We start from the raw sequence: 25033 nt of genomic DNA, 5'->3' as shown, positions 1-25033 counted from the left end.
TTCCTTTTAGGAATAATTTATTTCCACACTAAAAAATAAAATCAATGGACACTGAAGAGCTCGTCTGACTAATGACAGAAATGATTGTCCAGCAGAATTTCAGTCATTAAGCTGATCACATCGGGGTGAACCAAACAGTTCAACAACTTGTCAGTGGATATCATTGTGCTGTGAACTCCAGTATGTTTGGAATTACTATCCACTTTTCCACTACAAGCGTTAGCTTCTAGGTTATTGCTCAGAGCAATGCTCGTCTCCCTTGAGTCACTGGGTACTCCGTGCTGGGCTGTCGCTCCTGTATCTCGGACAACCGGAAGTAGATTAGGCCCGAAAGGGATGCTGGTGGTCAGGGCGGGTTTAGGGTCTGCATCTGCAGCTGCTGAGTATTCTGCCCCATCACCTGAATTATGTTTCCTTCTCTTAAAGGTAGACGAACTCCATGCTGATAGGTTGCTGCCTTTTGAGGGGCAAATCTTTCGCTTATTTAAACAGGCCTGAACTGCAAGATTGACATAGTGCAAGTTTGTCTCGTGTGAAGTGACTTCAACCTAAATAAAAAGAAAGAAGAGCTTTGATTCATAACTTTAATTATCATTTCAACATGTTCATCTCTGGCGGATTCACACTTTATATGCATTGGTTACACAGAAGTCCTGCCCAATTTGATAGGCTCCAGATCTCCAGTAGCCAATCAGAAAATGCTTTCTTACTGTTTACATTCCCTTTTCAATCATCGTAACTAATCCATAAGATTATAAAATATCAGCTCGTCAGGTTTACTCCAGCCAAGTGAGAAAAATGCTGATAATCATCAACTGTACTTTCCTACCTTTCCCAATAATTCTTGATTCCCTTACCGATTAAATATCTGTCTGAGCCTTGAATATACTTAATGACCCAGCCTCAACAGTCCTCAGCAGTAAAGAATTTCACAGATTCACTACCATCAGAGAAAAAAAAAACCTCCTCATCTCTGTCTTAAATATGTGATCTCTTATTCTGAGCTTGTACCATAGTCTCCCACAAGAGGAAACAACCTTTCAACATCTACCCTGTCTAGACCCCAAAGGAATTTTTTTATGTTTCAATAAGGTAGCCTCTTATTTTCTAAATTATAAGCAGTATCAATAAGCACTTTGAAACCGTTAGTCTTGCTTAGATCATTGGGTGTTTGCACTAACCAAAAATACTTTAACGTCAACCACTTACTTCACTGGCTCTTGGACATTCACCATGTCACTTACAACACAGTCAGATACCGTGAGCAAAACCACAAGCTAAGTTATCTCAGGTAGAGATGTACAATAAGTCAGTCAGCCACCAAAACAGGTGAATGTTTCTGGTGCGATTCTTCAGCTGAAGCAGTTAGTTGACTTACCTGTTGTGGTTTGCAGATTTTTCTGTGTTCACATACGCACAAGATCAACAATGAAATTAACAGTTAATTTACAACAAGCCCCACTGTGACTAAATTCAAAACGAGGCCATTTCACTAAAGCTCCAACAGACTAAAGACTGACATACGCACCTCCGTGGTGTTGAGCCAGCTGGCAATATGAGCACGAGGATCTGCAGTCTTGACAGCACAGACCACAGTGCGAGCCAATGCTTCCCCAACTCTGGCTTCATCGTCGTCATCCTGATAACACAACAGCGTGGGATAAGAAACACTGCTAGATCCAGGGTAAAAATGTCACACAAACCGTATTTTGGTTGGGATAGGGGAAAGTAGGGAGAGAGTTGCAGAGTTCCACTCCCCCTTTGTTTGGATCAATGCTTCCTGGCTTCATGCCTGATGGTCAAGCTCTTACTTTAATTTTAATATCATCATCATCATCTTAGATTTTCATTATCTATACTAAAGAATCGTCCCTCAAGTCCCTCAACTGGATCACCCTTTAATGAAACAGATTCAAAGGGAATGAAAGTCAGCTTTATACATTCTTTTCTCACCACTTGACTCCTTAAGCAATGGTATATCTTGAAAGAGTCTGTATTTCAACACTGGTATGTCACAGGGATTAGTGCTGGGGCCGCAATTAGTTACAATACATATTAGTGAATTCAATGACAGAAAGTGAATATACTATAGCCAAGTTTGTGGATGAGACAAAAATAGGTAGGAAGGCAAGTGGTGAGGATGGAGAGGGATACATAGACAGGTTAAGTGAGTTGGCAAAACATGGCAGATGGAATATAATGTGAGGTTATGCATTTTGGCAGAAAAGAAAAGAAAGGGGAGTGAATATTACTCACAGGGAGAAAGACTACAGAAAGCTATAGAGTAGAGGGATTTGGAGTCTTTGTCCATGAATCTCAAAAAACCAGCATCCAAGTTCAGTGGGTAATAGGGGAGGGAAGGCAAACAGAATGTTGACCTATATCAAAAGAAAGAGTATAAAAGGAAGCTTTTTGAAATATACAAGGCACTAGTCAGGCCAGAGCTGGAATATGAAAACAGTTTTGGGCCCAATATCCAAGGAAAGGTATACTTGCATTGGAGGCAGTCCAGAGAAGGTTGATACCAGGCATGGAGGGACTGTCTTACAAGATTAGGTGGAGCAGATTTTTTCTGTACTTGCTGCAATATAGAAGAATGAGAGGTGACTTCATTGAAACATACAAGATTCTTGGAGAACTTGACAGGGTAGATGTAGAAAGATTTGTTTCTCCTTGTAGGAAAGTCAAGGCCCAGTGGGAATAATTTTAGAATAAGGGGGTACAAGTATAAGATAAAGATGAGAAAGTATTTCTTCTCTCAGAGGGTAGTGAATCTATGGAATTCTTTACCACAGAGAACTATTGGACTGTGTCATTTAAGTATATTCAATACTCAGACAGACAGATTTTTAATCAGAAAAGGAATAAAGAATTATAGGGAAAAGGCAGGAAACAGCAGTTGAGGATCATCAGATCAACCATCATCTCATTGAATGGCAGAACAAGCTGGATAGGCTGAATAACCCACTTCTGCTCCGATGTCTTATGACTCCTCCAAGGTCTATGCATCTTTCCCGAGGTGCAGTGCCCACAACCATACTTGGTCTGATGAAGGATGTATATAAACTAAGCATATTTCCCCCCACTGTGTACAACAGCCATTAGAGATAAAAGCCAATGTTCCATTAGATTTTTAAATTGCTTTTCGTGCCTGTTCACAAGCTTTTCATGATTGGTTTATGAACACCCAAATCTTTTTGCTCAAGGCAAAATAAGTACGAGGGGAACATTATCAAAGTGCGCAGCCCTTGACATGAAGCAGGGAAGGACAGATTCGACACTCAACATGAAGCAGCAATAAGAAACTACCCTTGAGCAAGAATAGCGCGTAATGCATAGTAACAGTTGGATTTAAAACTTCCTCGCCCGTCAGATCACAATAAGTAAAGACTCATACAGATGCTTGCTGTTTTACTACAATATTACAGTAATCATATAAACTATAATGCAATAAGAGAGGTAACTATATCATTTGAATTGTTGAAGATAGTGCCCTTGAGTAATTAGAGATCCTACAACAAAACTCAAAGTGATCTAATGCAGTCAACTACGTACCATATGGGACATGTTCAATTATAGAAAACGGAGAATCTCCACAGGACCCTTTCTTATTTTCACATGGTTGTCTTCAAAATTCAACACTTCAAATCTTTCTTCCCCTAATTGCACTCCCTATACATTGAATACAAAAGACACTTTGGCACTGAGGGTTAACACATCATGTGTTGAGGTATATTTTCACTACTATCTTCATTCACACACAGCATAGACCAGAGGATCAAGCCAAAAGCACAAATGTTCAGTCAAACAGGAAGATAGAGAGACGGCATTTCCATTCTCCTTTGTAAGTTATCTCCTGGGAGTCAGTATGTTCTTCTGAATATATTTTTCGCTGAAGGTATTGCTGATATCATTACATTCAGCAAGTAATAACAAAGGTAAATGGAATTTTAACTTTTATTTATAGAGTCATACAGCATGGAAAGAGATCCTTCAGTCCAACTAGTCCACACCGACCATGTTCCCAAACTAAACTAGTCCCACCTGCATGCGTTTGGCCCATACCATTCTAAATCTTTCCAATTCATTTACTTATCCAAATGTATTTTAAAAACTGCAACTGTACCTACATCCACCACTTCCCCTGGCAGTTCAATCCACATACAAAATGCTCTCTGTGTAAAGAATTGCCCCTCATGTCCTTTTTAAAATCTTAATCCTCTCACCTTAAAAATATGCCCCCTAGTTTTGAACTCCCCATTTTAGGGAAAAGACCCTTGCTATTCACCTTATCTATGCCTCTCATGATTTTATAAACCTCTATAAGATCAGCCCTTAGCCTCCTACTTTCCAGTGGTAAAAGTCCTAGCCTATCCAGCATCTCCTTATAACTCAAACCCTCCATTCCTAGCAACATCCTGGTAAATCTTTTCTGAACCCTCTCCAGTTTAATAATATTGTTCCTATAGCAAGGCAACCAGAACTGCACAGTCCTCCAGAAAAGGCCTCACCTGTACAACTTAAACATGATGTCTCAACTCCTACAGGGGTTTAGAGTAGATTTGTAGCTCGAGTTGTGGATATTGTGGTTGGTTGGCTCGCCAAGCTGGTTTGTTGTTCCGCAGATGTTTCATTACCCTGCTGGGTAACATCATCAGTGCAGCCTCCGATGAAGCGCTGTTGTGTTTTCCCGCCTGTTATTTAAACGCTGATGTCCGTTGAGCTGGATTACCTCACTTCCGGTTTTCCTTTGCAATGGAGTGTATATGGGGGTCTAGCTCTATGTGTTTATTGATCGCTTTCTTAGTAGAGAACCAGGCTTCTAGGAATTCCCGTGTTTGTCTCTGCTTCATTTGTCCCAGGATCTTGGTGTTGTCCCAGTTGAATTGCTGGTTTTCCTTATCCACGTGGATGGAGATGAGTGAGTATTGGTCGTGTCCTTTGGTTGCCAATTGATGCTCGTGTACCCTGGTGGTTAATTTCCTTCCTGTTTGTCCGATGTAATGTTTGTCGCAGTCTCTGCAGGGAATCTTGTATATGACATTGGTCGTCCATATTTGTCTTTTTAAAACGTTGCTATTGTGCCTGTCTCAACCACTTTGTCCAACAGCCCATTCCATTTACGCACCACTCTCTGCGTGAAGAAGTTGCCCTTCACGTCCTTCTTAAACCTATCCCCTCTCACCTTAATCCTATGCCCTCTAGTTTTCAATTCCCCATCCCTGGGAAAAAGACTATGTGCATTCACCCTATCTGTGCCCCTCATGATTTTATACACCTCAATAAGGTCGCCACTCATTCTCCTGGATGTTGCCAGGACTAGAAGGCCTGAGTTACAGGGAGAGGTTGGCCAAATTAGGACTTTATTCCTTGGAACATGGGAGAATGAGGGGTGACCTTATTGAGGTGTATAAAATCATGAGGGAAATAGATAGGATGAGCATTTGTCTTTTACCCCAGGCATGGGGAATTGAAAACCAAAAGGAATAGGTTTAAGGTGAGAGGGGAAAGAATTAAGAACTTCTTCACGTAAAGAGTGGTGAATATATGGAATGGGCTGCCGGAGAAAGTGGTTGAGGCAGATACAATAGCAACATTTAAAAAACATTTGGATAGGTACACGGTTGGGAAGGGTTTAGAGGGATATGGAGCAAATGCGGGCAATTGGAATTAGCTGAGTGGGCACCATGGTCAGCATGGACCAGTTTGAGCCGAAGGACCCGTTTCCATGTTGTATCACTTTATGACTCTATGTCTAGGTTGACTATTTGGAACAGTGCTTTGCTACAGGATGTTAAAGCAAGGCACTCTCTGACTGTGCTTGGAACTGTTTCAAACAGTAGCGGAGGAGTTCCGCCTAGTACGCAGTAGAGATTTATAGACCTTTGCAAATCTCCTGCTCTCTATTGAATTACTTACATTTACAATCTGTTTCTTATCAGCAGTTAGAAATTCTATATTTTTCCTCTATTCTAATCAACACGTCACCTCTTCTACTCCAAGGAAAAAAAGCCCTTACTTTTCACAGCGTTCATGTTTGGCTCAACTCACTACCTGATCTATGATTATACACTTATCTAGTAATAGCGCTCCTATTGTAGAAAGAGGACCTTATTCTATCCTATCATATTCCCTTCTCATATAGAGTCAGAGTGCCACAGCACGTAGGCAGACTCTTCTGCCCAAACTGGTCCATGCCAACCAAAATGTCCAGCCATGTTAACCCCATTTCCCTGCACTTAGCCCATATCCTTCTAAACCTTTGCTATCCATGTTTTCATCCAAATGCCTTTTAAATGTTGTTAATATATCTGCCTCAACCACTTCCACTGGCAGTTCATTCCATATGGGTACCACCCTCTGTGTCAAAAAGTTGCCTTTCAGGTTCCCATTTATTCTTTTCCCTCTTACCTTAAACTAATGCCCTCTAGTCCTCGATTCCTCAAACCTAGGGAAAAAAGACTGAGTGCATTCACCCTATCCATGCCTCTCATGATCTGATACTCTTCGATAAGATTCCCCCTCAGTCTCCTATGCTCTAAAGAAAAAAGCTTGTCCAACCTCTCCCTATAACTCAGTCCCTTGAATCCTGGTAACATCCTGGTAAATTTCTTCTGCACTCTTTCCATTTTAATAACATCCTTCCTGTAGCAAGGTGACCAAAACTGAACACAATACTCCAAGTGCGGCCTCACCAACGTCCTGTACAACTGCAACATAACTTCCCAACTTCTGTTCTCGATGCCCTGACTGATGAAGGCCAGTGTGCCAAAAGCCTTCTTCACTGCCCTGCCTACCTGTGACTCCACTTTCAGAGAACTGTGCACCTGAACTCCAAGGTCCCTCCGTTCCACTACATTCCCTAAGGCCCTACCATTCACCATGAAACTCCAACCTTGATTTGACTTTCCGAAATGCAACAGCTGACACATCTATATTAAACTCTATTTGCCATTTCTCAGCCCACTTCCCCACCTGATCAAGATCCTGCTGCAATTTCTGATAACGTTACTCACTGTCCACAATAGCACCTATTTTAGTGTCTTCCATAAACTTACTAATCATGCCTTGTACATTCTCATCCAAATCATTGATATAGATAACAAACAGCAATGGGCCCAGCAACGACCCCTGAGGCACACCCTTAGTCACAGGTCTCCAGTCTGACAAGCATCCTTCCCGTATTACCCTCTGCTTCCTACCATCAAGCCAATTGTGTATCCAATTTGCCAGCTCTCCCTGGATTCCATATGATCTAACCATCCAGAGCAGCCTACTATGTGGAACCTTATCAAAGGCCTTACTGAAATCCAAACAGACTATGTCTACCACCCTGCCATCAACCACCTTCCTGATCACTTCTTTAAAGAACTCTAACAAATTAGTGAGGCATGATCTCCTATGCACAAAGCTATGCTGACGACTCGTAATCAAACTCGGTCTTTCCAAATGCATGTATAACTTATCCCTCAGGATCTTCTCAAGTAACTTACCTACCACAGATGTTAAGCTTACTGTCCTGTAATTCCCAGGTTTTTCTTTGCAGCCCTTCTTGAATAAGGGCACAACATTCACTACCCTCCAGTCTTCCAGGATTTCACCCGTGGCTAACGATGATGCAAATATATCAGTCAGGTTCCCCACAATTTCTTTTCTAGCCTCTTGCAGGGTTCTTGGATATATCTGGTCAGGGCCAAGATATTTATCCACCTTTGCACATTCTAATACTTTAAACACCTCCTCTACTGTGATATGGACTGTCCCCAAGATATTGCCACTAACTTACCCAAGTTCTCAAGTCTTCATGTCTTTCTCCACAGTAAACAGAGAAGAAATATTCATTGAGGACCTTGCCCATCTAATGCAGTTCCACACATGTCCACTTTGGTCCTTGAGGGGTCCTATTCTCTCCCTAGATATTCTTTTTCCCTTAATAATTTTAAAGAATCTCTTTGGATTAACCCCAATCTTCGCAGCCAAAGCTATCTTGTGCCCCCTTTTCACACTCCTGATTTCCTTCTTCAGTAAACGGTGTATCCCCAATATACATCCAGGGATTCCCTTGATCCCAGCTGCCTGTACCTGAGCCATGCCTCCTTTTTTCTGGTCAAAGCCTCAATATCTTGTCATCCAGTGTTCCTTACTCTTGCCAACCTTGACCCTTCACCCTTACAGGAACATATAGACCTCAAACACTAGCTATCACACTTTTAAAAGCCTCCCAATTGCCAGAAGTCCCTCTGCCTGCAAACAAAATACTCCAATCAACCCCTGCAAGCTCCCATCTAATTCCAACAAAATTCGCCTTGCCCCACCCAATTTAGAACTTCAACCTGTGTACCAGTTTTGTCCTTCTCGATAACTATTTGAAAATTTATAGAACTGTGGTCACTGGTCCCAGTGTGCTCCCCCACTGTCACCTCAGTCATCTGTCCTGCCCTATTTCCCAAGAGTAGGTCGAGTTTTGCCCCTTTCCAGTTTCCTAACCCCAGTCAATGAAAGGGTCATTGAAACCCCCCTAGATAAAATAATTTTGTTGTCACTACTCAGATCCCTACCTGCCTACACATTTTCCCTTTTCAATTCTATCTCACAATGACAGTGTCTAGTATAACTAGTATAATAGAGATCTTTTATCTCTACTTCTGTCCTTCCTAAAATTATAATAACCCTATTTTAATTTTTTAGCTCCTTCCCCACTTGGCAGCCAAGGTTCAGAGTCATTGACCCAAAATGTTAACTGTGTGAATCTTACATTGTATGGTCTAAAAAAGGTCTAGTGAGATTTCTTGCCCTATCATACCAATATAGGAATGTGTGAACAAGGAACAGAGTGGGCCACTCGACTCTTCAAACCTGTTCCATCATTCAATAAGATAAAGACTGATCGGATTTTAACCTCAACGCTGTATTCCTGTGTTCTTCCTCACTTCTGAGGAAAGGTCATTGGACCTGAAACATTAACTCTGATTTTTTTTTTTGTACAGATGCTGTCAGATCTGCTGAGCTTTTCCAGCAATTTCCGTTTTTGTTTCTGCATTACTGTGTATCCCCAATAATCCTTCATCTCCTTGGTAATCAAGAATCTACTTCCCTCTAAAAAATATTTCAAGATTCTGCATCCACTGCCTTTTCAGGAGGGGAACTCTGAAGACTCTCAACGCTCAGAAAAAAAAAAGGTTTTTATTTAAATCTCAGTTTTAAATGGCCAAGCCTTAACTTTTAATCTATTGATCCTAGTTCTAGATTCTCCCACAAGAGGAAACATGCTTTCAACATTCACCTGGTCAGTTTGTATTTCAATTATGTCACCTCTGACTCTTATAAAACTTCAGAAGTTACAGGCCTAGTCTTTCCAGGTATTAGTCTAGTTAACCATCTCTGAACTGCTTCCAATGCATTAACATCCTGTCCTAAGTAAAGTGATCAATCGTGCACACAGTACTCCAGACTGTCTTTCCAATATCCTCTATAACTGAAATGTAAACTCCCTATTCTTGCATTCAAATCTACTCTCAATCAAACATATATTCTATTAGCTTTCCTAATTACTTACACTAACCTTCTGTAAATTTATAGATTAGGACATACAGATCTCTATGCATCTCAGCTCTTTTCTATTCTTTCTACCAAAATGGACAATTGCAAACTTGCTTACATTATACATTATTTTCTAGATCTTTGTCCACTCAGTTAACTAATCTATATCTCTTTGGAGGCTCCTTATGACCTATTCACAACTCATTTTCCTCTGCACGTTCACTCACGTTTGCATGCTCCTTACAGTTCACTCTTCCACCAGCTGTGTGTCATCTGCAAACTTAGAGATATGACATTTACTTCTCTCATCTAAATCACACATGTATTGCGAATAGCTGAGGTCCTAACACTGATCCCTGCAGTACCCCATTAGTCACTGCCTGCCACTCGAGAAAAAAACACCTTTATGCCCACTCTTTGTTTCCTTATCTGCCAACCAGTTCTCTAACCATGTCAGTACACTACCCTCAAAACCATGTGCTTTAATTTTAATCTCTTACGTGAGTCCTTATTGAAAGCCTTCTGAAAGTCCAAGTATACCATATCCACTGGTTCCCTTTTATCAACTATACTAGTTACATCCTCGGAAAATTCCATCAGAATGCTCGAACACAATTTCCTTTTTGAAAATCCATGCTGACTCTGTCTGAATCTGTCACTGCTTCCCAAATGCTCAGCTATTTATTCTTTTATAATGGAAGAGTGCTTCCAACATTTTCTGTCCTTATTTCAGATTTCCAGCATCTGTTGCATTTGTCCCTCGTATTCACAGTAATTTGCCTTTGTACAAATAAAAATTGTGTTTATCACATAAAAGTGATTCATTTCTACATAGTTCCAAACCTCTTCTGGCTTCTTAAGCTCTCAGCATTGAAAATATTTCAGTGCTCTTAATTTCCAGTTGGTGAGACCATTCTTTTTTAAGTACAAAGAGTGTATCATGATACTTGACTATGGAATGTGATATGAATAAATTAAACATATGCTGAATCAGTCTGAAATTTAGCAGAAGGTCACATTCATAAATTTACATTACTCTGCACAATGAACATTAATGTTTGCACCATCCAGAGGCTCATAGGTCTAATGAAAGTCAAGACCTTTAAACACATAGCACTGCAGGAGACATGCTGCAACAAGAAAAAATTTAAGTGTGCGCATGAATATTCATTTGTTTGTAAATACATTTACTTATATATAAATAGACTTGCATGCAATGCAATGCATTTGTATACATATCACGTATGTGCTTAGGTTGCCAAAGTTCTCAAACCACATAATCTGCAATGCTGCTTGGCTTCTTTATGATCAAGTTGTTTACTTGGAAATCCAATTTGTATATAAGTAAACGATTCACCCACTTTCTGCCTCTGCTCCATTCATCCTGCTACTGTCATTGAATTGATTTGCGAACACAAGGACTGAGCACTGTTCCTGTCTTCTGCGTAGGAGTAAAGGACAGCAAATGAAGTATTAAAGGAAGGACAAATAAAGAAGTTCTATAATACAAAGCAAAATACAAGCTGTATGAGTATAAAAGAGCTTGCTTTTACGCACAGCCTTACATCCAGTGAAGTACTTATTGAAATGTAGTCATTATTACATTATCGAAAGGTAGCTGGGGAAAAGTAGAACTGAAGTCGATCTTTACACACTTTCATCAGCATTTATTGACAGTGACACATATTATAAACATATACTACCTCACACAAAAAAGCAATTTTCATCTATTCCTTTTTATAGGGACACAGTGAATCACCAGTTAACACTTCCCACCTTCCTATAATTAAATACAATAAATATTTTGGAATCCAGGAAATGTACACAGCAAGATCACACTAACAACACTGGGACAATGAGATAATCTGTTTTTAATGATTCCAGTTAAGGGATAAATATTGCCCAGAATGTAATCCGTAAAATGGACAGTTTGGAAACAATCAGCCTCTCATTCACTGACCTAGGGCTTTACATATTTTGTATAATTTATGTATTTTATTATTTCATGCGAACTAAATACAGCAATGTTACCATTAAGTGCCATGAATCACTACACCTCCCACTGCTCCCACCAGCAATGTAATCCCATGGGAGAAGTTAATAATAAAACAAGCCTGATCCAGGAAATGTCTCTCTGACCACTCCCTAAATATTAAAAAGGGAGCTCTGCAGACCACTGTGACCATGAAGCGATTCAATCAACAACTTACCTACTTTTGGTATGGCTAGGGATGAGTGTGGCCGAAGACTGTGAGCAGGGTGTGAAGGGAGGTTGTTTAAGCTGCTGGATGAGGTATCAATCAAGTTGTCCTCATTACGTATTGAGTTTCTCATGTGTTTTTGGAGCTAAGTTCACTTTGGCAAATGGAATATTCTATCCTGATCTGAACATGGAGGAAAGGTTTTGGGGACTCAGGAGGTGAGTCACGCTCAGCAGAATTGCCTAACTCTTACCTGTTCTCATGACCACAATAGTTATACGGCTGGCCCAGTCACATTTCTGGTCAATGGTATTCATAGGATGTAAACTTTATGGCAGAAATTCATAAATGGCAATGCTGTTGAACGTCAAGGGGAGATGGTTAGATTTTCTCTTGCTGAGGATGATCATTGTCTGGCAAGTATGAGGAAGCACATGTTACTTTCTGTTTATCAGCCCAAGTCTGAATACTGTCCACATCTTGCTGCACCTAAGCATGGCCTTCTTCAGTGTTTGAGAAGTTGCAAATGATAATGAACACTGCACAGCATCAAATGTCTCCATTTCCAATGTGATCAAAGAGGGAAGGTCATTAACAAAGTAGCTGAAGACGACTGTCCCAAGGAACATCTGCAGCAATTAACCTCTGTAATACTCACATCCATCTTGTTTTGTGCTGGTTGTGAATCCAGACAGTGCAGTGTTTTCCATCTAATTCCATTTAACTGCAGTTTTGTTGGGGATCCTTGATGTCACACTCAATCAAACAATGCCTTCATGTCAAGGGTATTCACTCTCGGCTCATTTTTAGAATGCAGTCAATGAGGTCTGGAGTGAAGTAACTCCGACAGAATCCAAACAGAGTGTCCGAGAGCGGATTATCGCTAAATAAGCACCACAGGTCAGCACATTCGGAGACATCTTCCACTGCTTTGCCAATAAACAAAAATAGACCAACTGGGTGGTAACTGGCTGGATAGGATTTCTCCTGCTTTCTTTATGGTTGGGTAACATCTGAACAATCTTTCATATTGTCAGGTGGATGCCAGAGATACGATTGTACCACAATACCTTGGTTGGGGTATTTTGGTCACAAGTCTTTAGTATAACAGCCTTTACTGGTTGGGGACATGAATCGAGTGTCCCCTTCCAGTGATAACACAGGATGGAGCTGGAGGAACACAGCAGGCCAGGCAGCAGAGGAGCAGGAAAGCTGACAAGGGTCCTGACCCGAAATGTCAGCTTTCCTGCTCCTCTGATGCTGCCTGGCCTGCTGCGTTCATCCAGCTCTACACCTTGTTATCTCAGACTCCAGCATCAGCAGTTCTTACTATCCCTTCCAGCGAGTTGTTTTATTGCCTGTCACCATTTATGGCTGGATACAACAGTAGTGCAGAGTTCCCACTTAATCTGTTGTTTATCGAATTTTAGCTTGGTTTTATCTATGACATGCTATTTCTGCTGTTTAGCAAACAATTTATTCTGTACTGTAGCTTCACTAAGTTACTACCTCATTTTTAGGTATACATGGTGCTGCTCCTGACATGTTTTCCTACCTTTCCATGGAACCTGTCTTGATAGGAATGATAGAGTGGGGGATATGTTGAGCTATTAGTTTACAGTAGTTAAATACAACTTGCTGCAAATGATAGCTGACAGGATCTCATGTTTGAATCTACCTATTTTGGCACAGCAGTAGTGCCACATAAAAGGATGGAACGTGCATTTGTGAAAGGTAGATCGATAATGTCAAGATCATGAACAAAAATAGAAGTTGCTGAAAAAGCTCAGCAGGTCTGGCAGCATCTGTGAAGAAAAAGTCAGAGTTAATGTTTCAGGTCTGGTGACCCTTCCTCAGAACTGATGGTAGCTGAGAGGAAGTTGGGTTATATGCAGAAAATAGAGAGGGGGCTGTGGTAGGGAGTAAATTCAATAATTTTTGGGCCTAAACTCCCCCATGTCCAAGCCCCATACCCCACACACCAGGCCTTGTTATCACATAGCCTGCCATTACACACTACCTATTACTAGTCACTAACAGTCCCCATTATCAGCTAGTCACCCTCCTAGCCAGATGGTTATCAACCCCTTTGTCTATCCAACTGCTCTTCTCTCTCTTCAGACTCTATCCTATCGTTTACTCCTTATTCCACCCCCCTCCCTATTTTCTGCATATAACCCAATGCTTTCCCAGCTACCATCAGTTCTGAGGAAGGGTCATCAGACCTGAAACGTTAACTCTGATTTTTTTCTTCACAGATGCTAACCAGACCTGCTGAACTTTTCCAGCAACTTCTATTTTTGTTCCTGATTTACAGCATCTGCAGTTCTTTCAGTTTTTAATGTCAAGATCAAGTTGCTTTTTTTTAATTCACTCAGGAGATGATGGTGTCACTGAATGGATTATTATTTATTGTCCAATCCTAATTGCCCAGAGGGAAGTTAAGAGTCAACCACATTGCTGTGGGTCTGGAGTCACACGTAGGCCAAACCCAGTAAGGATGGCAGTTTCCTTCCCTAAAAGGTCATTAGTGATGAGGTTGATTGGCTCGCCAAGCTGATTTGTTGTTCCACAGACGTTTCGTTACCGTGCTTGGTAACATCCTCAGTGAAGCCTCTGATGAAGCGTCGGTGTGTTTTCCCACCTGGTTTTTAAATTCTGGGGTCCGTTGCGATGGGTTGCCTCACTTCCAGGTTTCCTCCGTAGTGGAATGTCTGTGGGGTCGAGTTCAATGTGTTTATTAATAGCTTGCTTCGTGGAGTGCCATGCTTCCAGGAATTCTCGTGCTCATCTCTGCCTAGCCTGTCCCAGGATCTTGGTGTTGTCCCAGTCGAAGTGGTGGTTCTCCTTGTCCATGTGGATTGAGATGAGTGAATATTGGTCGTGTCCTTTTGTAGCCAGTTGGAGATGGAGTCCTTTTGATTCATTATCACTGTCATGCACCCTTTGTCTGCAGGTAGTATAGTGATGTTCTTGTCCTTCTTTAATCTGTCCAGGGCTTGTCTTTCCCGTGTGTTGAGGGTGCTGAGTTGCCTCTTTCTGGTTAGTGTCGGGACTACTGTCTGTCTTATAGTTTGCTGTGTTTCTTCGTTGATATTGTTATCAATAACCATCCCAGCACACACAAACGAAGCTGCGTGCGAACACCATTTAAAAGGGCAACAACACACTGCAGCAACATGGAACTATGCCAAGAGGAAGAAGAATACCTCTTCCAAGTGTTCAAGGATATCCAAAGAACTGGGTCAGGAGATGCCTACGGGAACAGCATCAGAAAGATTCTACATGCCCCAAAACACTCATCACACTACCCTACATCAGGAACATGTCAGAACTCACCACAAGACTCCTACGACCGCTAGGCATCAGATGGCACACAAGCCCACATCAACCCTACAACAAGTGCTCAGCCGAACTGAAGACCCACTCCCCGCCATGGACAGGACCAATGTCATCTACAAGATCCCCTGCATCGGACAAACAGGAAGGAAACTAACAACAAGAGTACATGAACATCACTGGCTACAAAAAGACATGACCAATACTCACTCATCTCAATCCACATGGACAAGGAGAACCACCACTTCGACTGGGACAACACCAAGATCCTGGGACAGGCTAGGCAGAGACAAGCACGAGAATTCCTGGAAGCATGGCTCTCCACGAAGCAGGCTATTAATAAACACATTGAACTCAACCCCATATACATTCCACTACGGAGGAAACCCGGAAGTGAGGCAATCCATCGCAACAGACCCCAGAGTTTAAAAACCAAGTGGGAAAACACACCGACGCTTCATCAGAGGTTGCACTGAGGATGTTACCAAGCACGGTAACGAAATGTCTGCGGAACAACAAACCAGCTTGGCGAGCCAACCAACCTCAACACCCACAACCCGAGCTACAGATCTACTCCAAAACCTTAGGACATTAGTGAACATGATGGCTTTTTCCAACAATTGACAAAGGATTCACGGCCATCATTAGACCCTTAATTCCAGATGTTTTCATTGAATTCATAGAAACATAGAAGATAAGAGGAGGTGGTCATTTGGCCCTTCGAGCCTGCTCCACCATTCTTCGTGGCCATGGCTGATCCTACTTTCTCTCCATGACCTTTGATCCCATTCGCCCCAAGAGCTATATCTAGTCAACTCTTGAATACATTCAATGTTTTGGCATCAGCTACTTCCTGTGGTAATGAATCCCACAGGCTCACCACTCTTTGGGTGAAATATCTCATTTCCGTCCTAAATTGTCTTCCACAATCCTCAAACTGTGACCACTGGTTCCCACCATCAGGAACATCCTCCCTGCATCTACCTTGTCCAGTCCTGTTTGAATTTTATAAGTCTCTATGAGATCCCCCCTTATTTGTCTGAACTTCAACGTAAACAATCCCAACCTAGCCAATCTCTCCACACTAGTCAGACACACTATCCCTGCAATCAGCCTGGTAAACCTTTGTTACACTCCCTTGAGAGCAAGAACATCCTTCCTCAGAAAAAGGAGACCAAAACTGCACACAATATTCTAGGTGTGGTCTCACCAAAGCCCTGTACAATTGCAACAACACACCCCTGCCCCTGTACTCGAAACATCTCTCAATGAAGGCCAACATACCATTTGCCTTCTTTACTGCCTGCTGCACCTGCATGCTTACCTTCAGCGACTGGTGCACAAGGACACCCAGGTCCCACTGCACACTCCCCTCTCCCAATTTATAGCCATTCAGGTAGTAATCTGCCTTCTTGTTTTTGCTTCCAAAGTGAATAACCTCACATTTATCCAAATTATACTGCATCTGCCATTGATTTGCCCACTCACACAACCTGTCAAGATCATGCATTCTCGTCACAGTTCACCCTCCCAACCAACTTGGTATCATCTGCAAACTTGGAGATGTTACATTTTGTTCCCTCATCCAAATCATTAAGGTATATTGTGCACAACTGAGTTCCCAGCACCAAGCCCTTTGCCACCCCACTAGTTACTGCCTGCCAATTTGAAAAGGACCCATTAATTCATAGAATCCCTACAGTGTGGAAACAGGCCCTTTGCCCAACAAGTCTACACTGACTCTCAGAGCATCCCACCCAGGCCCATCCCCCTACAACCCACCTAATTTACACATCCCTGAACACTACAGGCAATTTACCATGGCCAATCCACCTAGCCTGCAATCTTTGGGAGGAAACTGGAGCACCCAGAGGAAACCCACGCTGACACAGGGAGAATGTGCAAACTCCACACAGACAGTCACCCAAGGGTGGAATCGAACCCGGGTCGCTGGCGCTGTGAGGCAGCAGTGCTAACCACTGAGCCACCATGCTGCCCGCCCAAACAAGCATGCCCAGCGTGGGGCTCGAACCCACGACCCATATCTTAATGGCTAGATGCTCTGTCGACTGAGCTAATCAGGCCTGATTCCTAGTCTTTGTTTCCTCTCTGCCAACCAGGTTCCTATCCATCTCAATACACTGCCCCCAATCCCATGTGCTTTAATCTTGCACATTTGCACATCTTGTCAAATGCTTTCTTAAAGCCCGAATGTACCACATCAACTGGCCCCCCCTTGTCAATTCTACTGGTTACATCTTCATAGAATTCCAACAGATTTGTCAAGCATGATTTCCCCTTCATAAATCCATGCTGACTTTGTCTGATCCTGTCACTGCTTTCTAAATGCTCTGCTATAAAATCCTTGACAATGGATCCGAGAATTTTCCCACTACCAATGTTAGGCTCACCGGTCTATAATCCACTGTTTTCTCTCTATCTCCCTTTTTGAATATTGGACTGACATTAGCCACCCTCCAATCTGCAGGGACTGTTCCAGAGTCTATAGAATCCTGGAAGATGACCAAAGCATCCACTATTTCTAGAGATACTTCCTTAAGTACTCTAGGATGTAGATTATCAGGCCCTGGGGACTTATCGACCTTCAATCCCAACAGCATTTCTCTACTAATATTGATCTCCCTCTCACTAAATCTTGCATCCTCTAACAATTCCAGTATCTGATTTATGTCCTCTTTTGTGAAGACAGAACCAAAGTATGTATTCAGTTCCTCAGCCATTTCTTTGTCCCCTATTATACATTCCCCTGTTTCTGTCTGCAGGGGACCTACATTTGTCTTTACCAATCTCTTTCTCTTCACTTACCTGTAGAAACTCTTAGCGTCAGTTTTTATGTTTCCTGCAAGCTTACTTTCGGACTTTATTTTCCTCTTCTTAATCAATCCCTTGGTCCTTCTTTGCTGAATTCTAAATTGCTCCCATTCCTCAGATTTATTATTTTTCTTGGCCAATCTGTATGTTGCTTCCTTGGATCTGATACTATCTCTTATTTCCTTTGTAAGCTATGGATTGGCCCTCTTACCCATTTTGCTTTTGCGACAGACAGGAATAAACAGTTGTTGCAGTCCTCCATGCGTTCCATCAACTGCCGTGGCAGGATGCAAATCTGGGTCCCCAGAACATTATCTGGGTCTCTGGATTAACAGTCCAGCAATAATACCACAAGTCCATCACCTCCCTTCGCCCTATGATTGGTTCCCTCACTAACGGAAGGAGAAGAATGTCAGATATGTCCTTTAGAACTTGACCAGTTTGTTCAGTAGTTACACTACCAAGAAACTGCTGGCGATGGACTTTTTGTGCTTAATACCTTCTACTTGAGTGCCCTGATACTTCCTTTCTTACCTAATTCAAGTCATCCATCCACCTGAAGGCCTGTTTATCAGAGAGTTATTGGGACAGTGGTGGGTTTTAAGGAGTGTTTTGAAGGTGCAGAGAGAGAAGGCAAATATTTAGTGAAGTCTCAGCAGTGGAAGGTACAGCTGCAAAAAGGATATAAATTGGGAATGTTGAAAGGGTCAGAATAGAAGGAGTGAGAATATCCCAGAGGATTCTAGAGCTGGAGGGAGTTCTAGGGACAACATTGTTGAGAGACTTGGAAACATAGATGAAAATTTAAAATTATGGAACTGCTCAGCCAGGAACTATATCTGTCAGTGAGCACAGTCAGAATCTTGAAATATTTTTCAGGATGTGGTAGGTAGATTCTTGATTACAAAAAGGATGAAACATTATCAAGGAAATACAGGAATGTACAGTTGAGGCTAAAACCAGATCAGCTGTGATTTTATTGAATGGTGGAGCTGGCTGAAAGGGCTGAGTGGCTTACTGTCGCTCCTTGTGTATATGTACTATCGCAAGGGTGTTGATAGGAGTTAGAATACCGACAGCAGAGTTTTGGATGATCCAAATTTTACTGAGAGTGCAAGGTGGGATGAGCCTTTGTATTAAAGGGATAAAACTGTATTTTTGATGGAGGTGTAAGAAAGATTTGCACAAGGGCATGGCAGTGCTTATTTTTGTACAGTATTTCACATCTTAACAAAACATCGCAGTACATTTTGACCTCACTGTAGCCTTTTAGAGACTAACGCACAAAAACACCCAAGTCTCAATTCTGACTTTTATACAGAGACCTGCTATATACACTCCTGGCAACAGGCCTGCATAACACAACACGCATCAACTTCTTATCCCATTTGATAGATACTGCCCCATTCTTCCTTTCTGAATGTAGTCTTGTTTCCACACCCGGAATTTTGCCATTAACAAGCCTTTGCACGAACTCCCTAAAACTGACTGACAGTCATCAAGTCAGTATGGATGGTGAGGAGTAACTGTTCTACCACAGATCCCTGCAGTAGCTAACTTGCAACAGTTCATTTATGAAACCAATGCAATATGTTAAAATGAACGGACTACAGCTATCAGAGATCTCAACTGCTACATTCTGCATTAAGTTGCCAGCTGCTCTGAAAGTACCTTTCATTGTCCTTAGCTATGCATGATACTTAACTTCTATTTTTCTTTGGTCTGTAGAATTTTTGTTTTTATTAAAGCTCAGCCTCAAATGGAGTTAGACACTTTCTTCTGTTTTACCATGCACTATGACACAACTCCAGGGGCACATGCAGTTTACATCTGCATGAGAATGAAGTTAAAGGCTTTTTTTTGGTAATATATCCATCTAATAGGGCTAATTAGTCTACCTAATGCAATCATGCTGGTATTTTAGAACATTTCTAAAATTCAATCACTTATTCTAATAGAAAGAGTTAAAGTTCACATTTCAACAGAATCCAATAGATATTCTTTGCTGAACAGTCAGCACCAAGTGCAGAAACAGAAATTCATCAGCAGCTTTGTACTTCACATTCTCAGCAAACTGCTTATCTTAGGGAGGTGGAGGCAGATAGAAAGGTTTGCATTTCATCATGATCACATGCTGTTTGTGGAAGCTGCTATGCACAAACTGGCTGATGCGTTCTTACAAGACTACATTCAAACATATATAATTGCATTTATTTTAGGACTTCTGACGCTCATGAAGGAAGTGATATAAATGCAAGTCTTCCTTATTTTCCCACAGGATGAAGGAAGAAGTAAGGTTATATGCATTACCAGTTCAATCCAGGAGTTAATGCTGACAGTAACAGGATCCAAGGATTCCACATAGTGCCACCAATGTCTGGGAACAAACAGAACCTTGAGGGAGAAAACAATGATACGCATTAAGAATACATCCACAGCAGTAAACTCTGCAGCAAGAAACATCACCTGTTAACCTACAAGTTTTGTATCATGAGATAATTCAATTCTAACTGAATACCAAGAAATGGTTTAAAGTTTGCATTTTTTTGTAATTTATGGACCCATATAGGAATCAACCACATTACCTGCTCGTACACATCAATCTTTGCAGACCCGGAAATGCAGTGCTGATCACAACAAGATTTCATAACTATCACCTTCTGCACTCCAGAACCAAGGAGAAAGAAAGATGGACAAGGAGCCAATGGTTCGAATCATGGCTTGAGTTTTAATATTTGGTTTACTAACAATGCAACCTGAGCACCAGCTATGACTTGGTATTGCACCACCAACTTTGCTTCAGAAGGTTATGGATTTGAGCTCCAAACCAAAGACTTTAGCACTTAAACCAGGTGACTTGTCAATGCAGCATTGAATGATTGCAACATTCATCGTGTTGTGTGGCACTATCACTGCACTAAATAGAAGAAGCTTTGAAAAATCTAACAACTTAAAACTGGGTATCCATGCATTGTTCAAAACATTCTTTCAACAATCCTCAACCAAAGTGCCAAGTGGAAGATTCATCTCAGCGTCTCCAGAGGCCCCCAGCATCACAGGTACCAGCTTTCAGCCAATTCAATTTACTCCACTTTATATCAAGAAATAGCTGGAGACACTGGATGCTGCAAAGGCCATGGGCCCTAACAACATTCTGGCAATAGTATGAAAGACTTGTGCACCAGAACTTGCCACAGTCCTGGACAAGCCATTTCAGAGCAGCTACAACACCAACAATGTGGAAAACTGCCAAGGTACATCCTGTATGCAAAAAACAGGACAGATCAAACCCAGCTAATTACTGCTCATCAGTGTACTCTCAATTACCAGTAATGCAATGGAACATATCATCATCCATTGTTACTACCAAGCAACACTTCCTTAGCAATAACTTGCTCAGTAACTCAGTTGGAGTTGCACCAGGGCGATTCAGCTGCTGACTTCGTTGCAATCTTAGTTGGAACATGGGCCAAAGAGCTAATTTCTATAGGTGAAGTGAGAATTGATGACCTTGACATCAAATTCACATTTGACTGAGTGTAGCATCAAGGGGCCCTAGAAAAAACTCAAATCAATGGAAATCAGGAGGAAAACCTCCACTAACTGCACTGATTTGGGACATGTGGGAGTATTTCAAATGGCAATTGATAAGATCTCAGGAGCAGCGCGCTCCTGCAAGAACGAAGGATAGGTATGGCAAGTTACGTGAACCTTGGATGTTCAGGGATGTTATGACCTCAGTCAAGAGGAAGCATATGTAAGGTCTAGGAGGATGAGAACTGACAAAGCCCTTGAAGTATATAAGAAATGTAGGAAAGAACTTAAACAAGGAATTAGAAGGGCTAAAAGGGGGCATGAAAAGTCATTAGTAAACAGAATTGAAGAGAATCCCAAGGTTTTTTATACAGATTTAAAAAACAACAAGAGGGTAGCCAGGAAAAGGGTTGGTTCACTTAAGGACAAAGGAGGGAATCTTTTTTCGTGGAGCCAGAAGAAGAAGGTGAGGTCCTAAACGAATACATTGTGTTGATGTTCATCAAAGAGAAGGAATTGATGGAGAATGATCTCAGGGTAGGGAGTGTTGAATTTCTAAGCCAAGAGAACATAGTAAAAAAAGGCCTATGGCATGCTTGCCTTCATTGGAAGGGGCAGCCAGTATAAGGATAGGCAAATTATAGTGCAACTTTAAAGAACTTTAATTAGGCCACACTTGGAATATTGTGTACGGTTCTGGTCACCACACTACTAGAAGGATGTGGATGCTTTGAAAAGGGTACAGAAAAAGATTTGCAGGATGTTGCCTAGTATGAGGGATTTTAGCTATGAAGAAAGGTTGGATAAACAGGGTGTGTTTTCACTGAAATGCAGGAGGGTTGAGGGGCAACCTGATAGAAATTTATAAGATTGTGAATTCTAAGGTTTTGGAGTAGATCTGTAGCTCGGGTTGTGGGCGTTGGAGGTTGGTTGGCTCGCCGAGCTGGCTGCACTGAGGATGTTACCAAGCACGGTAACGAGACGTCTGCGGAACAACAAACCAGCTCGGCGAGCCAACCAACCTCAACAAGATTGTGAATGGCATGGATAGATAAGAAAGTATGAGTGGTGGAGGGGTCAATTACAGGGGACACAGGTTCAAAATACAGCAGGGAGAAGGATTTTAAAAAGATATGCAAGACTAATTTTTCCCACACAAAGCGTGGTGAATACCTGGAACATGCTGCCAGAGGAGGTGGTGAAAGCAGGCACAATAGTCACATTCAAGAAGCACCTGGACAAATAAATGAATAGGAGGGGAATAGAGAGATATGGATCTGTAAGTGAAAACAATTTTAGTATGGAATGGCAACATGTTTTGGTGCAGGCTTGGAGGGCCAAAGGCCCTGTTCCTGTGCTGTATTGTTCTATATCTTGGACAAAGGAAGATGACTGCAGTTACTGGCGGTCAGTCATCTCAGCTCTAAGACATCTCAGGGTAGTGTCCTGGACCCAACCATCTCCAGCTACTTCATTAATGACCTGCCCTCCATCATAAGGTCAGAAGTGGGTCTGTTTGCCGATTCCTGCACAATGTTCAGCATCTTTTGCGACTTCTCAGATATTGAAGACCACGTCCAAATGTAACAAGGCCTGGACAATATCCAGGTTGGGACTGACAACTGGTAAGTAACACTTGGATGCCACAAATGACAGGTAATTACCATCTCTAACGAGAAAATCTAACCATCACCCCTCAACGTACAATGGCATCACCATCTCTGAGCCTCCCACAATCAATATGCCAGGGGTTACCAAATGATCAGAAACTGATCTGGGCTAGTCAGATAGTTCTGAAGAAGGGTCACTGAACCTGAAACGTTAACTCTGATTTTTCCTTCACAAATGCTGCCAGACATGCTGAGCTTTTCCAGCAACTTCTGTTTTAGTCATACAAATACTTTGGCCACAAGAATTAGGAATCCTGCAGTGAGAAAATTACCTCCTGACTCCCCAAAGCCTGTCCACTGATGATAAGGCATAAGCCAGGTGTGTGATGGAGTAATCCACACTTATCTGGATGAGCACAGCTCCAATAATACTCAAGAAGCTTGACACCATCTAGGATAAAACATCTCACCTGACTGGCAGCGCAGCAACAAACATCATTCCCTCCACCATTGATGCTTAGTAGCAGCAGCATCTACCATCGAGAAGGGGCACTGCAGAATTTTACTTAGCTCCTACACAGCACCTTTCAAACCCAAGACCCACCACCATTGCAGTGGGCAGGGCAGCAGATACATGGCAAGATCACCAGCTGAAAGTTCCTCAAGCCATTCAACATTCTGCCTTGGAACTGTATCACTATTTCTTCAATGTTGCTGGGTCAAAATCCTGGAATTCTCTACCAGCATTGTGGAGCTACCTACAGCAAATGAACAGCAGTGGTTCAAGAAAGCAGATCATCATCTCCTTTTGAAGGACAACTAATGATGGGTAATAAGTACATCACATGAATGAAAGAAAAGAAATAAAGGAGTATAGAGCTAACTTGTTCAACTGTAGCTCAGAAGACAACTTTAGTTTGATTAGATTAGATTTTATTTATTGTCACATGTACCAAGTACAGTGAAAAGATTTGTTTACAAGCAGATCATAGAAAGCAAGGACATACTGATCATACCGAGGAAAAATAACTTATGAGGCTTAAAGTTTACTTCACAAAGGGCATGCGCTAGGTAAGATCAACATTAGCTGGATCAGCATTATTTGAGGCTAGACAGTCCATTTATCAGTTTAATAACGGCTAGGAAGAAGCTGTTCTTGAAACTGCTGGTGCATTTCCAAGCTTCTGTATCTTCTGCCTGATGGAAGAGATTGTAGGAGTGCATTACCGGGGAGCAATGGATCTTTGAAGAAGTTGGCAGCCTTTCCGCTGCACTGAGTCATGTAAATGGAGTCCATGGATGGAAGGTTGGCTTCCATGATGGTCTGGGTTGTGCATACCACCTTTTGTAGTTTCTTATAGTCCTGGGCAGAGCAGTTGCCATACCAGGCTGTTGTGCACCTTGACAGTATGCTTTCAGTGGCGCATTTGTAAAATTGGTGAGGGTCCTTCACTCCTTCACATTGTGAGTCAGCTAAGTGACCATTTACTGAACTGCTCCCAAAGCGTGTGTGTGAAACGTAATGATTACTGAAAACAGTACTCTATGCTTAGCACTGCTGCCTCAAGTATCAGCGACGCAAGTTCGATTCTAGCCTGAGGTGACTATCTCTGTGGAGTTTGCGCATAAAATTAGAATTAAAATATCCTTTATGCCATGTGTACTCAGCACTGAAGTACAGAAATACAGTGAAAAGTTTACAATATCACCCCATACGCGCCATCTTAGGTTAAAAAGTACCTAGGTACAGATCTTAGATACAAAATACAGAAATAAAGGTAAAAAGAAAGATTACATAGAAGTTATAAACATGAGAACAAAGTTAAAAAGATAAGCATTAGAATCTCTCAGTAGATCAGCACACGGGGCTTCCACGTGTGGTCTGTCCAGGCCGCTGACTGCCTGCACCAGTCCCCAGTCCAACAACAGTCCCCGCTCTGCTCGAGCCTCCGGCCCACTGACCGTCCCCGCTCTGCT

At 41.9% G+C, this 25033-nt stretch overlaps 1 protein-coding gene across 4 annotated transcripts in view; it reads right to left on the bottom strand.

The window, feature by feature from the left end:
* The window catches only part of LOC109915813 (hspb associated protein 1), a 27365-nt gene continuing 2332 nt past the window's right edge, over positions 1 to 25033 (bottom strand). The window contains exons 1-4 of one of the 4 annotated variants that reach the window (XM_048621401.1): positions 20223 to 20292; positions 2497 to 2581; positions 1529 to 1639; positions 1 to 548 (exon numbers count right to left, since the gene is read on the bottom strand). In XM_048621401.1, the coding sequence (XP_048477358.1) occupies positions 69 to 548; positions 1529 to 1639; positions 2497 to 2532 (627 nt within the window). In that variant the 5' untranslated portion in view covers positions 2533 to 2581; positions 20223 to 20292 and the 3' untranslated portion in view covers positions 1 to 68. Of the gene's footprint in view, positions 549 to 1528; positions 1640 to 2496; positions 2822 to 3555; positions 3986 to 20222; positions 20307 to 25033 lie in introns of those variants that run through there. The other 3 variants (XM_048621399.1, XM_048621402.1, XM_048621400.1) reach the window with 3 other exon arrangements.

Source organism: Rhincodon typus, unplaced genomic scaffold (assembly GCF_021869965.1).
Source record: "Rhincodon typus isolate 14 unplaced genomic scaffold, sRhiTyp1.1 hic_rhity00000632, whole genome shotgun sequence".
Lineage (NCBI taxonomy): Eukaryota > Metazoa > Chordata > Chondrichthyes > Orectolobiformes > Rhincodontidae > Rhincodon > Rhincodon typus.
This window is presented reverse-complemented; position numbering and strand designations above follow the sequence as displayed.